This window comes from Castor canadensis, chromosome 12 (genome assembly GCF_047511655.1).
Source record: "Castor canadensis chromosome 12, mCasCan1.hap1v2, whole genome shotgun sequence".
NCBI lineage: Eukaryota > Metazoa > Chordata > Mammalia > Rodentia > Castoridae > Castor > Castor canadensis.
Window position 1 is genome coordinate 7,409,308 of NC_133397.1, and position 13,605 is coordinate 7,422,912.

The following is a 13,605-nucleotide window of genomic DNA, read 5'->3' on the forward strand; positions in this document are numbered from 1 at the left end:
ACCACCTGTGTTTATATGGGGCAGGTCTGGCCTTGAACTTGGTTGTCCTTTGGGGCCTGCTGGTCAGGTTGCTCTTCACTGGGGAAGGGTATTCTGTGTCCTCAACATCGTTTCCATGGTAGGGAGACATGCATGGACATTGAGGAGCACAGACACAGGGGGATGGGCAGACACATGTGCTGGAGCCCTGCTGGTACACAGGGAGAATAGAGTAGAAGTGGCCCAGGTCCACTCACTTCACTGTAGAAGGCTGTGTCCAGAAGGGGCAGGTCACATGCTTCAGGTGGATGAAACACATCATGAAGAGCTGGTTTTCAATAATCCCCCAACACTGCTCCTCAGAACCATTTGAAAGCCGGTCATCCACACCCCTAGGATTTACCCCATAGAAACATATGGTCCAGCAGGGGCATCCTGAGGGCTCTCACATAGCTGATCTCTGGTAGTTGTGGTCTAAGTTCAAACACTTTTTTTTTTTTTTTTTTGAGAGGGGGGTCGCTCAAAGAAGTCCTGGTGATCGAACCCAGGGCCTCATGTATACTAGGAAAGCATTCTACCCCAACCTGCTTAAACACCTTTTAATTCACATGTTCTCTGTATTTTTAGGCTTTGGATGTGGACCGGATGGTTCTTTACAAGATGAAGAAATCTGTGAAAGCGATAAACATCTCTGGGCTGGGTAAGTACACATTTTTACTCAGGGGATTCTGTGTGAAAACACCTCCCACTGGCTCAGGTTTCAGCACAGTAGCCATTCGTTAGGAAGCCACTGCCTGCCTTCAGTGTGTCTGCCATACTTAGTGACCATTTTCAAGAAATCACTAAGAAATAGGCTGTTCGGTTTTGTTGACAAATGCCAGATTTCACAAAGTATCTTTGGAGACTTGTAAAAATTATGTTTACTTAGGTTTTTGAGTCTGTTATGTAAGGAATATTTATGTATTCTATAAAGGGGTTATTTTATGTTCTCAAAGATTAAAATGATTTTATGGTCACATACTGAAAGGACTTTTTATCAGAAGTAAAAAGCAGATAATCTGCTTCTTGTGCAGCCATTGATTGCATGCTTGCTGGCAGTGTGCAGGAGGGACTTGTGTGATGCCCGAGGCTAGCCCAGAGCCACAAGCACCTGAAGGGAGCTGTTAGGAGGCCAGCCTTTATAAGTTTTATACATTGTCTCATTTGCCTCTCTGACCTATATTGGTGAGCCTGTGCTACAAACCTCATTCCCTTACCTGCCTCCCTGGAGAAACTTCCTAAAATATAAACCCAGAGATACTCCTTTTTTGGTTTAAAACTTGACACCATTTTCTTATTGTTCACATGGAAGTGAGTTTCATCCAGAGCATAGGCGAGATGATGAAGGCCACTGGGTGCTTTAGAATTTTGGAGGAGCGGGGACAAAGCACAAGTGCATAGATTTCTATTTCTACAGAACCATTCCAAAGATTATAATATGTGACTGTGGATTGTGAGGGGATGTGGTCTTGACCTTTTCCAAACTCACATGCCTCTGAAATTGTGATTGCCTCCCCTGCTCTCCTGATGTTAGCGGATGCTCCTAGAACTAGGTGAGGTGGAGACTACTGAGCATCACCTGGGCACAGGCCACCTGTCAGAGTCTTCTCCCCCATGTCTGTGTGCTTGTCTTTGAGTGCCTGGCACTTTCCCCAGCATGCCATGTTTTGTGCCTCCTCCTCTCTGAACACCCTCCTCTGTCTGTTCAGAATGGTGTTTTGATATTGTTGGGAAGTTTGTTCAGTGACAAAGCTGTGAGTGACAGGGCGGGGGTGTTAATGCAGCTGTTTGTGTCCAGTCTATGTCCTCTCTGAGGTTCCACACATCCAGCAGGTTGGCTGTCCACCTGACCTTGGAAGGGGTCTTTTATTTTTGTCATCTTGTATATATCTGTTGCATTATGCCAAGTTTGAGTTATTATAAGGCATGAGTCTGAAACATTTAAAAGCCAGAGTACTGGCCCTGAAATCTTTATTTCAGAATAAGTGTTGTCTACTTCAAAAAAAGTTGCTGAAGAAACTTTATACTTTTCCTGTGATGCTGCTGACATTGTTCACAGCAGTTTTGGATCTCTTCTCTAGCACCACTTCTCATAGCACATTCTTTTGAATGTATTTAGTCGAGGGGTCTAAGGACAGATTAAATTGTTTTAAAACTGGCCATCAGAAATAAGAGAGGCATGTTCAACACCAGATTAGACTGTTGGCCACAGTTGGGTAGATGCATTATAGCTAGTCAGGCTTTCTGCTTGAAAGGCTGTCGGTTCCCAGAGAAGAGCTCCTCATAGTGTTTAGAACACTTGAATTTTTAGTGTCCCAAGGCAACTGCTTGCCTAGGAAGAGCACTCATTTTATGTATGATTAAAAGAATAATTTAGCATTTATGCCTTGTACTGCTGTGTACTTCCTCTGGCTTTGTTGTTCTTAATTTCTTTGAGACTAAGACTGTCCTGATTTGTCATCAACTGGCTTTATCTGACTTTCTGCTTCACCCCAGTATGTCTGTGCTGCAGCCTGGCTGGTCTCATTGCTTCAGGGGCATGTAGTGACTCTGTGTCTTTGCATAGCCCCACTCTGGGATATAAACGTGCTCCCCTGCTTCAGTCACCTCAGTGCATCCTGCCTAACCTTCTCCACCCTTCTCTATCAAGCTGAGACTTGAAACAGGCTCAGCCTTCTTTACCTCTCATGTATTCCTTTCCTATTGCTGCTGCAACATATTATCACGTGTTAAATGGTTTAAAATGACACAAATTTATCTTTCAGATTTACAGGTGAGATGGATAATGTGGTTCTCATGGTGCTAAAATCAAGACATTGTTAGGGTTCTGTCCTGTCTGGTCCAACTTCTAGAGACCACCTTGGCTTTTGAACCCCTTTCATCTACAAAGCCAGCTAATGGCCAGTGGAGTCTTCTCACATTTCATCATGCTGAGTCTACTTGGGTTGCCAGAACAAAATACCATAGACTGGTATCTTGAACAACAGAAAGTTATTTTCTCACATTTTAGAGACTAGAAGTTCCCAGTGAGGGTGCCATCATGTTTGGTTCTGGAGAGGGCTCTTCTGGCTTTCAGACTGGTGCTTTCTTGCTCTGTCTTCCCTGATAGGGAGAACAAGGAAGCAAGCTTGCTGAGGTTTCTTCTTGTAAGGACACTAATCTCATTATGAGGGCCCCATCCTCACAATCTCATCTCAACTTAATGGTTTCCCAGTAGTCCCATTTCCAGATATCATCACATTGGGGATTTGGGCTTTAACCCTCGAACTTGAGGAGACATAGTTCAGACCTACAGGAGATACTGCATCTCCTTCCACATTTAAGAACCTTTTGATCACATGGAGGTCCCCACCCCAACAATCCAGGCTAATCTCTCCATCTCAAATTCAGTTGGTTAGCAATTTTAATTTCATGTGCACTTTCAATCCTCCTTTGTGAGCTAGCACAACCTTCCCAGGTTCCAGGGATTAGGACATGGATATACTTATGGAGATGGGATATTATTGCCTCACCTCTTAACACTTAACAGTTTTGAGGTTGAATTACTTTTGACTCTTCCATTGAGCCCCAAATTAAAGGGTTTAATAAGCAGACACTCTTAACACTTTATTGCTTTCTATTGTTTTATGTCTTTGATCTTTGCTTCTTGATTAATTGCAAGCCTTCGAGGTCAAGGACCAATTCTAGGAGATGGTATAGTTTGTGATAAAGATTTCGTAGGCATTAAAATCCTAGGAACCTGGATTTAAAACTAGCAGTGCCACTTAAAAAATCTGTGACATTGGGAAAATGAGTCTTTCTGAGCCTCAATTTCCTCATATGTAAAATGGAATTTTGAAAGAAATTTATTTATTAGCATGTGTACAGGGGGATACATTGTGACATTTACATATGTGCTTACAATGTATCTTAATTAGATTCACTTCCTATGTCATTCTCTCTCATACCTTCCCCCCTTTTAGAACAATTTCAACAGGTTTCATTGTTCTATTTTCATACTCACAGTACATCCACCATGTTTACCTTCCTTCACCCTTTCTGTTTACCCTCCCTAGTCCCACTGGTACCCAACCCAGATAGGACCTGTTTTACCTTCCTGTCTTTCATTTTTTAAAGTGTATATTGATAGTTCAAGGGGCTTTGCCTTGATATTTCATACATGTATATATGTTGCTTTAATCAGATTAACCCCCTCATTACTTTCTCTATCCTCTTCCTCCCCTACTATTCAACAGCTTTCAATACATGTCTGTATATCATCTTCCTACACAGATACAATGTATTTCAGTATTACTCCTATCATTATCTTTTCCTCTCTGCCTCCCCCGTGGTCCCCTCAGACAGACCCACTAGCGCAGTCATGTTGTCTGTCTGTCTGTCTATCACCTACCTATTAATACACATATATATGTACTTATGTGTACATTTATATGTCTAGTTTCCACATATGAGGGAAAACATGGGACCTTTGTCCTTTAAGCCTGGCTTTACTATGCTTAGCATGTTAATCTCTAGTTCCATCCATTTTCCTGCAAAAAACACAATTTCATTCTTCTTTATGGCTGAGTAATACTGTATTGTGTATATATACCACATTTTCTTGATTGTAAGATGGGATTATTAATACTGTCATTTGTAGGATCGTTAGGGAGAATTATCTGAAATTACATGAACAAGCAAGAGCTAGGGTTCTGGGTACTCACATGGTAAACATGGCAGGTGCAAATATACTTCCTGTGTGTTCCTTGCAGTAACTGGCTCACGGGTGGGAAGACATATACAGGGACCTAATAAAGTATAATGTTTCTGCTGCAAGTACGTAGACTGTCTCCTTCATGTAGAAGAGCTAAGCTGATCATTTTAGATATAAGCAGACCATATAGTTTGCTGTGTGAGAATTTCTGTGGATTTATTATAGAAGGGCATTTGAGATGTTTTAGAGCAGAGACTGGCAAACTGTGTCCAGCCACTGTGTTTTTTCAACCTGTGGACTAAGAATGGTTTTTATCGTTTTACTGCATGTTTACACAGTGACTTCAGTATTACCTCTTAGCTTGCAAAGCCTTAGTGATTTACTCTGCTTTTGAGGAAAAAACTTTGCCAACCCCTGGTTTGTAGCAGTGGTTCTGAAACTTCAGAGAACAGAATCCCTTGGGAGTCTTGGTAAAACACAGTGGCTGGGCCTTACCCTCAGAGTTTCTGGTTTGGAGGGTCTGGGATAGAGCCTGAGTATTTGCTGACACTCTCCAGGGGTTGAGCTGGTCTTTGAGAGCACTGCCTTAGAAGTACTACCTCCTGCTTTAAACATTATACTGGGCCAAAGGGCACCCATATGTCCCATGTGTGTACTAAACCAGTTTTCTCACATGGTAGCAAGTAGCTGTGTTTGCTCTCAGTTGTAGAAAGGATGACAACCAGTCAGACGCATTTTCTGGAACATCTTATGAACAGGTTTGCAAAAGCAGTTATAATGATTTGTCGAGAAATTCTATAATTTTTCCCACTCATTGGACTGTTATCTGACCTCTTAAAAAAAATCCCAGTTCATATTTATTTGAGACCTCTTAGTAGTCTACATTTCCCAAGCTCTTCAGCTTAAAGGTGTTTGTTTTGTTTTTTTAAAACTCCTGCTGGAAAGTTGACACTAACATATTTCATCTGAGTTTGACATATCAGTGGAAGAATTCATCTCCATTAAGGAGGAAACGAGGACTTTTGTTTTCACTTCTCTGGAATTACTCTATCATGAAGAATTGGAGGAGCATTCTTATTGAGAATGATGGCCTCTCTTTATCCTCAATCTGAAAGGTCTAGAGAAATTGTCACATCTTGGAAATGAAAAGTACAAAGAAAGAAATGCTAATTTTTCCTTAAATCCTTACCATTTTCCACCTTCAGAAGAAATGAGAGTTCACATTTTTTCCCAGTTATTTGTTATGCTAATTTGGATATAGCATTAAAGTAAGCTTGAAATTAATTCAGAGAACTGATTCTAATATATAAATGTCATAATTAGTATAGGGCAGTTCAAAAGAAATTAGGAAGAGAGGTTTTATTGTACATTTAAAGGTGCTCTATCTGGCACGGTACTCTGTTATATGAGAAAATAACCAAATCAGAGTCATCCTTAGTGTTTGGGAAGAGTTCTGGGAAGCTACTATTCTGCTACATTGTTGTGGCATGAAAAACAGGCACATAGAGTTTTTGGAAAGCATTTTTGCTGTGCACATCAAGAAAATTTAGAAATCTCTATATGAAGATTTCCATGCACAAAGATGTTCATTGTGTGGTTGCCTTGCTTATCACAGTGAAAAACTACACTGGGGTCTAGCTATTTGGAATTACGGTTATGTAATGACATGAAGAAAAATGCTTATGAAATTCTCAGGCAATACAATTCAGGATACAAAGTATATGTGTATGCTTCTGAAATAAAAAAGTCATAGAAGTCATAAAAAACAAAGAAGGTCTCTTTATATCGATAAACTTAATGCAGAATAGTGATGATGATAAAAATCTTATACTCATGAGGTATTTGTTACAGACCAGGCACTGTGCTAAATAAATAACTTTACATGAACTTGACCCTCACAACTTTGTGAGTTAGGTATTAGCTCCCAACAGGTGAGGTAATTGGGTTATAGAATACTAATTTGCCCAGGTTATACAGCAAGCAGACAGAGCAGCTAAAATTCTAACTCAGGTGTGCTTCCCAAGTCTGTCCTCTTGACCTTTGCACCCCCCCCCACTCCTGATGCATGGGCAGGATATGAATGGGGATATGCACTGGAGAAAAACAAGCAGTGACATGTGACAGCCTCATTAATGTGCTCCTCCTGAGCCTAGTGATCTTTCTGGAAAAACTCCAGGTGGTTTTGGTTGATCACAAGTTTGGTATGTGCCAAAGGTGAGTCACAGGTGACCTCAGCAATGTCTGAAGGTCATTGTCTCCTTACTGAGTTGTAAGAACAGCATTTTAAGAAGAACTTCAAGATCTTAGAGCCAGAGGAAACTAATCACAGAATGGACATCCGAAGGACTTGGGACTTTTGGTTTTGGGAAGTTTTGAAGGGCTTTCTCTTGGGGTGGGGATGGCAGGCATTTTACGTATTCCTTTGTTAAGCATGGTGGCCCAGCAGCAAGTTTTGACTCAAGTGTGAGGGAGACGGTAGCTGGGTGAGCAGCCTCAGAAGTGAGCCACTCATTCGAAGGTTCCAGAGGTGGCCCCTGACCCTAAGGAAGTTGGAGAAGAGGTTAAAAAGGGACCTGAAGACCTTGGCCATGTTCCTAGTTCCTAGCCTCTCGCTTTCTGCTGATTAAGAACAGTGACTTGGGAGTTAGATAGGTGACTTGTAGATTCCTGTCAGCGGTGATCAGCATGTTAATCATAGAAGTACAGTGAATCTGAAGGAATGCTAAGGTTTGTGACTTAGGGTCTGAGCAGTATGAGTCATCATACTGATTTGATAGGAAACTGAGGCCCATCTGGGCTGTACTTCTTCCCTTGGTGCATTGGGTCATTCACAAGCTTACAGGGTATGTGAATATTCTATCCCAAAAATGCAAAAAAAAAAAAGTACCTGGAGAAATCATTCACAGCGTTCTTCTGATTTTTATTGGTATCTTTGAGAGACAGAACCACTGGTGAGGCCTTACCACCATGTTTCACAGGTAGATATGCCACCTGGAGATTGCATGCCTTACTGTAAAACTCTGGACAAATTTTTCAGCATATATCTCTGAACCTGTTTCCTCATCTGTAAAAGCCCACAGAGGTATCATAAAAACGAAAGATTATTTATCTGTGTAACCTCCACAGCATGAGAGGTGGCCAATACAAGGAGCTTTGGAAACGGGCTCCCCAGGGGCCATTGACTCCCTCAGGGAGGAGTTTTGTCCTCAATCTTGGGGGTGGGGGATGGAAAGCATTGTCTTACAAAGGCGTCACTGTATGGAATGGGAATTGTTTCCCCAGATACACAATTGGATGTAAAGTTTCTAATCACTTGTACTCAAGTTTTGTAAAAGTTGTTCCCCTGACTGGTCTCAGAGCAGCGCAAGGATGTGGGCATCTTGAGTTAAGGGATGAGTCAGGTAGCCTGGAGCTCGGCCTCAGTTGCAGCCTGCACTAGATTCTGCAGGAGGAAATTCTAAGAAGCCTTCATGCCACCATCCCCAGAGGATTTACTTTACACTTACAGTGCTGTGTCGGTCTCCTGAACTTGGTTTCACAGTGGATTGTTTTTGCATGTTTGCCTTGTTGGCAGGTTCCAGTCTTTATTCATCCATGTTGCCTCCACATCCATCTTTCTTAAGTGCAGATTTTAAGTCTCTGTAAAACTTTTCAACTGCTCCCATTACCTGGATGGATGGAGTCCTTCATCTGGCCCTGCCTGATCCTCCATTGGCTGCTGCTTTTCCCTAGGCTCTGACCTTACGAAGCAACATGAATTTCCTGAATGTCATTGTGTTTCTAACTTTTGTGTCTCTGCACTGAGTGGATTGTTGTATGAGTCTCCCTGTTTGATGGAGGCCTGAAGGTAAGGGTTCTATTTTAGGAAGCTTTGCATTCATTAGAGCTTGCAAGCATAGTAGGCTTTCAGCATGATTGGGTTTATTCTTTAGGATAATGGGTACTTAGGAAATACAAGTGAAGGCTAATGTTTTCTCTACTAGGAACCTGTAATCTAAAGGGGCAGAAAGCACCAGCATTACCAAAATCATATAGTAGAACAGTGTGCTATTCACCCTCCCACTTGGCTTCCAAATGAGAGGTAATTGGGGTTGTGCTGAATTATTTACACCAGACTTTCAGCCATCCCTGAAAAGACAGGATCATTAAGTTAAGATAGGATTAGAGAGAGTGCAGGAATCACAGACAACAGTCAACCCACACCTTGACCTTAGTAATTCCACTGCTAGCTGCTTGTGCCAACCACAGCCAGACAGAGGTACACCCTGGGGCAACATATGTTGGGACTGGGGGTTTCCTGAGGATTGGGGTTCAGTAGGAAGTTGTAGGAAAACCTTCATGGAAGTGAGTTATAAAGTTTTGAAGTGGAAGGAACTTGAGGTGCTGGAAGTAAGCTACAGGTGGTGTAGCTGTGAGAGGGGGAGGTTGGGGCTGCAGGTGGGTAGGAAGTCTCTTCTGCCCTGTGGTTTGGGTGCTTCTGTCTTGCCAGACGTGTGTACTCCTGCTGTTCCCAGACAGTGCCTTGTTCATGTTGGCTCTTCTAGGAGATGCTCTGGAGGAGAAAGACAGATTGTAGTGTTCTTAATAGGCAGAGGCACAGAGCTACTGTAGTTGAAAGTGGTTTCTTTATGTTGTTTTCTTATTATGAAAAGATAATTCAAGCTTAGTTTAAAAAATTCACGAAAGAAAGCATTGGAACACTTGACTGTGTCCAGCTGTCACAGTGGGTGCCCCAAGGAGAGGCTTGTGAGTGTTGGTCCTGAGCCTTCCCTAGCTTGGACGCTTTGTGGTTCTGTTCTGGTTGTGCACACTCACCGTTTGCTCCCTCTTCTGCAAAACGCCCACCACCAGAGGTAAAAGTAACATCCAGACAAGGCAGGGTCTGTGACCTGGCTTGTAACAGCTGTAGTTTGTTGAGTGTTTGCCATTTTTACCTCTGTTGTTAGCATTTTGATGAATTTTCCTTTCAGCCTCTTCTCTGTATTTTATGTTTTACAAAATTGAGACTAAATATTCAGTTCTGTGTCCTACCTTTTTAATACTCTGTATTTTGTCCTATATTCCTACGTCATGATTTTCAAAGGTGACCTCATTCCATTTGGTAGATACGCTGTTCCTTAGCAATCTCCATCTTATTGGAACCTTTTGTTTACTGTGAACTGTCCTGCACACACATCTTTGATAACCCTGACTATGTCCTTTAGGATAGACCACTAGAAGTGTGATTATCAGGTGGCCTCAAAGTTGTTTCTCCCCCCCATCCCCCACCCCCTCAGTGCTGGGGACCAAACTCAGGGCCTTCCACTGAGTCAAATCCCCAACCCCTGGCCTCAGAAGTTTTTAATACAGATTACCACATTGTGAACTGGGAGATTTTTTTCAGCCATTCATCTGACATGGCTCTGGAAATGAAGTCTAAAAATGGCTTTCCCATGGGATGTCTACAGGAAAGAGATACTGTCAAAAATAGGATTATCTCAGACTTTAAGACATCGTTTTCCCATGAGATCATGTCCACAGGTCAGATCTGAAGCTGGGTGATGTGTAAGGCTTGAAACTCAAGGGAAATGATTTCTTTCACCTTGTGTTGTGCAGAATATCCCTATGTAAAAAGGTGGTGCATATTTGAATATGAATCATCTTGTCTGGGGAGTGTCTTTACCAAGCTGCTACCATGGAGAGCATCCTTCTCTCCTTGAATGCTCCCTTCTTGAGCTGACTGTGGGTGGCTGGAGCTTGCAACCTCAGCAGATGCTTTCTCCTCAACTGGACCCCAGATGGCTGGAGGTCTGTCCTGGCTGGAGCAGGGGACTGGAGGGAGCCCTAGGAGATCAGGGAGACTAGGGGCTGGGTGCTGTCAGGCTTTCCCCTACCCCCTTTTGCTTTCTCACTGGCGATGGCACTTGGTGTTTGGTCTGGAAGGTTGTAATCTTAGCTTATGAAAATTGGTGACAATGTCATGAATAAACACAGAAATGGTTCCAGGTGTGGTGTGAAGGAGGGGCATTGGAGGAAGAGTTAGGAAAGCTGGGTTCTGTGCCAGCTTTGGTGCACATGCCTGTGTGACCTTGATGCAGTTTCCCTCCTACCCCCAGCTTTGGCGTCCCTGTGAAGAGCTCTAGCTAGGGTCATTTCAGAATTCTTGGAATGACAGAGCCCAATAGTGAACATGGACGGCCCCAAAGAGGTGGGGACAAGAGATGTGTGTTGCCCCCTGATGGTTTCAGAGCTGAGAGCTGCATGCAGGCAGGGTCTTTGAGAGTGTAAGCAGCCGCTGAACACAAGAGACTCTCTGAGGTTCCCATGGAGTTGACACCTTCCTGTTTCCATTTGGCAGTTCCTACTTGTCCTTGGTACCTCATCTGAACCCCGGAGCCTGACACATTGCAAGAGATCAGTGCAGGCATGGATGTCTCTTTCCCTCCCGTGAGCATATTTATCCTTGTGTCCCATCCCTGTTGCTGGGCTGGAAGTAATGAATGAAACGTTTGTGATAAAGGTGAAGGTGGTTAAAGGCAAACTGGCAGTGGGACCCCCTACCCTGTGGCAGCACTGTGTCAGTGACTTGCTTCCTTGCTGAGAGTATGTGTATGTGTAGCCCATTAAGGAAGAGTAAAGGGACTACCTTTTTTGTTTTTGGATCTGTTAAATTTTGGCTTAAGCAATATACACTGTGCCTTGTTGTTAATCCAGTTTTAAAATAACAGAATCAGGTAAACTAAACAACAACAGCAAAATCTAACTCTTGCCTCTAAACTTAATACATACAGACACTTGCTGGTTTCATAGTAGATTTCTGTGTGAGATTCTTAGTTCATCCTTTGAATGGATTGATGGGTTTTGTGCAGTGAGGTCTGGGGAATGGGGGCCTATTGGGATAGAACTGGGAAGAAACAGGGTCTCACCATGGCGTGGTCTCTGCAACCCAGATCCTCATTTCCCAGCATCTCTCCCAGATGAGAGATTCTTGGCTCTGGATCATTAGTAAGAACTGGAGCTTACGATGCATTTGAACCAGGGGGAGGCGAGAGAGCAAGCTCTTCTTAGAAGAACAGCTGTCACAATTATGTAAATAAAAAATGATAGACCCAGTTTGGAATCTCTCCAGAAACTTTATTCCCAAGCTATTTATTTTAGGTTTCTATTTTAAGTTTGTTTTGGCAAAAGAAGGATAAAGGCACTCAACTACTTTCTGTTCTCTATGAGGAAAATCTGCAACTTTGGGCAATTGGTCATTCAGCAGTTATACTTGCAGAGGGTTTGTTCTTCTCACACTGGGCAGTACTCTGGGCATCTTAAGAAGATACTCAGGACTTCTGGGCTGGAGCAAAATGCTTCACTTTTGTTTGCACCATGAAGGAAGCACCCATTGTACCTTCCTCTTGACATCACCGGGAAGCCCAGCAGCCCAAGGAGCAGTGAGCCAGGGAAGTAGCCAGGGCAGGGAGCTTACATTCTTGCCTCTCCCACCTAGTCACATGTTCCAGTGCCGGATGTCTGCTGCGGTCATCAGCTCCATGCTGAAACCACACCGGACTGACTCCCTGTGCCTTGACCACCAACTTTGAGATAGTTAAAAAATAGTATGTGGTTTGAAGGGACTGACGCTTCATAGTTCACCGCATGTTCTAGAGTTACAAATAGAGAGAAATAGGATTACTGGTCCATCTGTCAAAGGGAATTTAAAAATCTAAAACTTGGGTACTTTTGGTTTTGGCAAGGTAAACGTTTTTTAGCTATGAAAATAACAGCGTGGTAGAGGAGGAAAGAATGGGCTGTGGAATCAGACATTTAGGTTTGGAGCCCAGCTTTACCTGTCTCCAGCTTTGTTTCCTAGGAAAGTTATTGAATCTCTTTAAGCCCCAGTTTCCTGTCTGCGTGATGAGAAAGAATACATGTCTTGAAGTTTAGAAAAAGCATACACAGAGTTTGCACTCCATGTAAATGACATCTGTTAGCGCTGTTACGTCATTAATGCTGTTGTTCGTGTGTTGAGTATACTTACTGTACTCTTTGATTCCTACCCCAACCTTGTGTGTATCTCACAGTGGGCTCGGTCTTTCATGTAGCTGATCGAGTAGGCCAGCCAGAGTAACTGTGATGTTCCATGGTCATACAGTTGTTCATTGGCGGACACAGAACTGGAGCCCAGATCTTTTGAGGGCTCCTCTTGCAATGCCATACACTTCAGGAGCTGTGTGTATGCACCTGTGCGTGTGTTTATTTTAATTTGTTTGCTCAATACAGTCTCAGAAATGCACTTTATGTGGAATTCTTAGGCCCTTCCTCAAATTTTTTTCTACCTAGGGCCTTGTGCATGCGAGGCAAGTACATCCCTAGCCCTGGAAATGAGAAAGATTCAACCTTGAAATAATTTTCTCTTATGTTTGCTAGTTCCACATTAAAGTCTTCTAAGACCTATTTGCCACAGTGCTTCCCTGGTAGGATAGGGGAACCAGACCACTTGTGGATCATAGGCTTGGCTCATGGTCTTGGGCTGCCCACCGGAAGTGACTGGTCCCTTCCTTTGCTCCAGCTGTCAGGCCAGGCATTGTCATTGGCTGACAAGGATTTTAATTTCCAAGGAAAAATTTGGGGCTGTAGACGTGCCTTCAAGATCTGTTTCTCTGTAAGGGAGCTACAGCATGAGGCTGTCTCCTTCTGGGGAAATTCTTGTACAAGTCGACACTGCCTGTCAACCTTGCCATGCCTGGGAAGTATGCTAGATTTCTAATTAAATGACAAAAATAGGAATCAGAAATCCATAACAAATGAAAGTTGTTTTATTATAGACTGGCTGGGTTTATTTGAAAATGCCTGCCTCAAACACATTGATTTACCAGAATTACCTGTGTTCCCTGTCCTCCTGGCTTCTGTAGTTTGGTAAAGATCTG

At 43.0% G+C, this 13,605-nt stretch overlaps 1 protein-coding gene across 8 annotated transcripts in view; it reads left to right on the top strand.

The window, feature by feature from the left end:
- Asap2 (ArfGAP with SH3 domain, ankyrin repeat and PH domain 2) overlaps positions 1–13,605 on the top strand; it is a 154,277-nt gene that overhangs the window by 54,243 nt on the left and 86,429 nt on the right. For all 8 annotated transcript variants that reach the window (XR_012439591.1, XR_012439592.1, XM_074049135.1 and 5 more), the window contains one exon: positions 607–679. Coding sequence is in view for 5 of the 8 variants with exons in the window: in XM_074049135.1 (XP_073905236.1) it covers positions 607–679 (73 nt within the window). In the remaining 3 variants the exon portion in view is untranslated. Of the gene's footprint in view, positions 1–606; positions 680–13,605 lie in introns of those variants that run through there.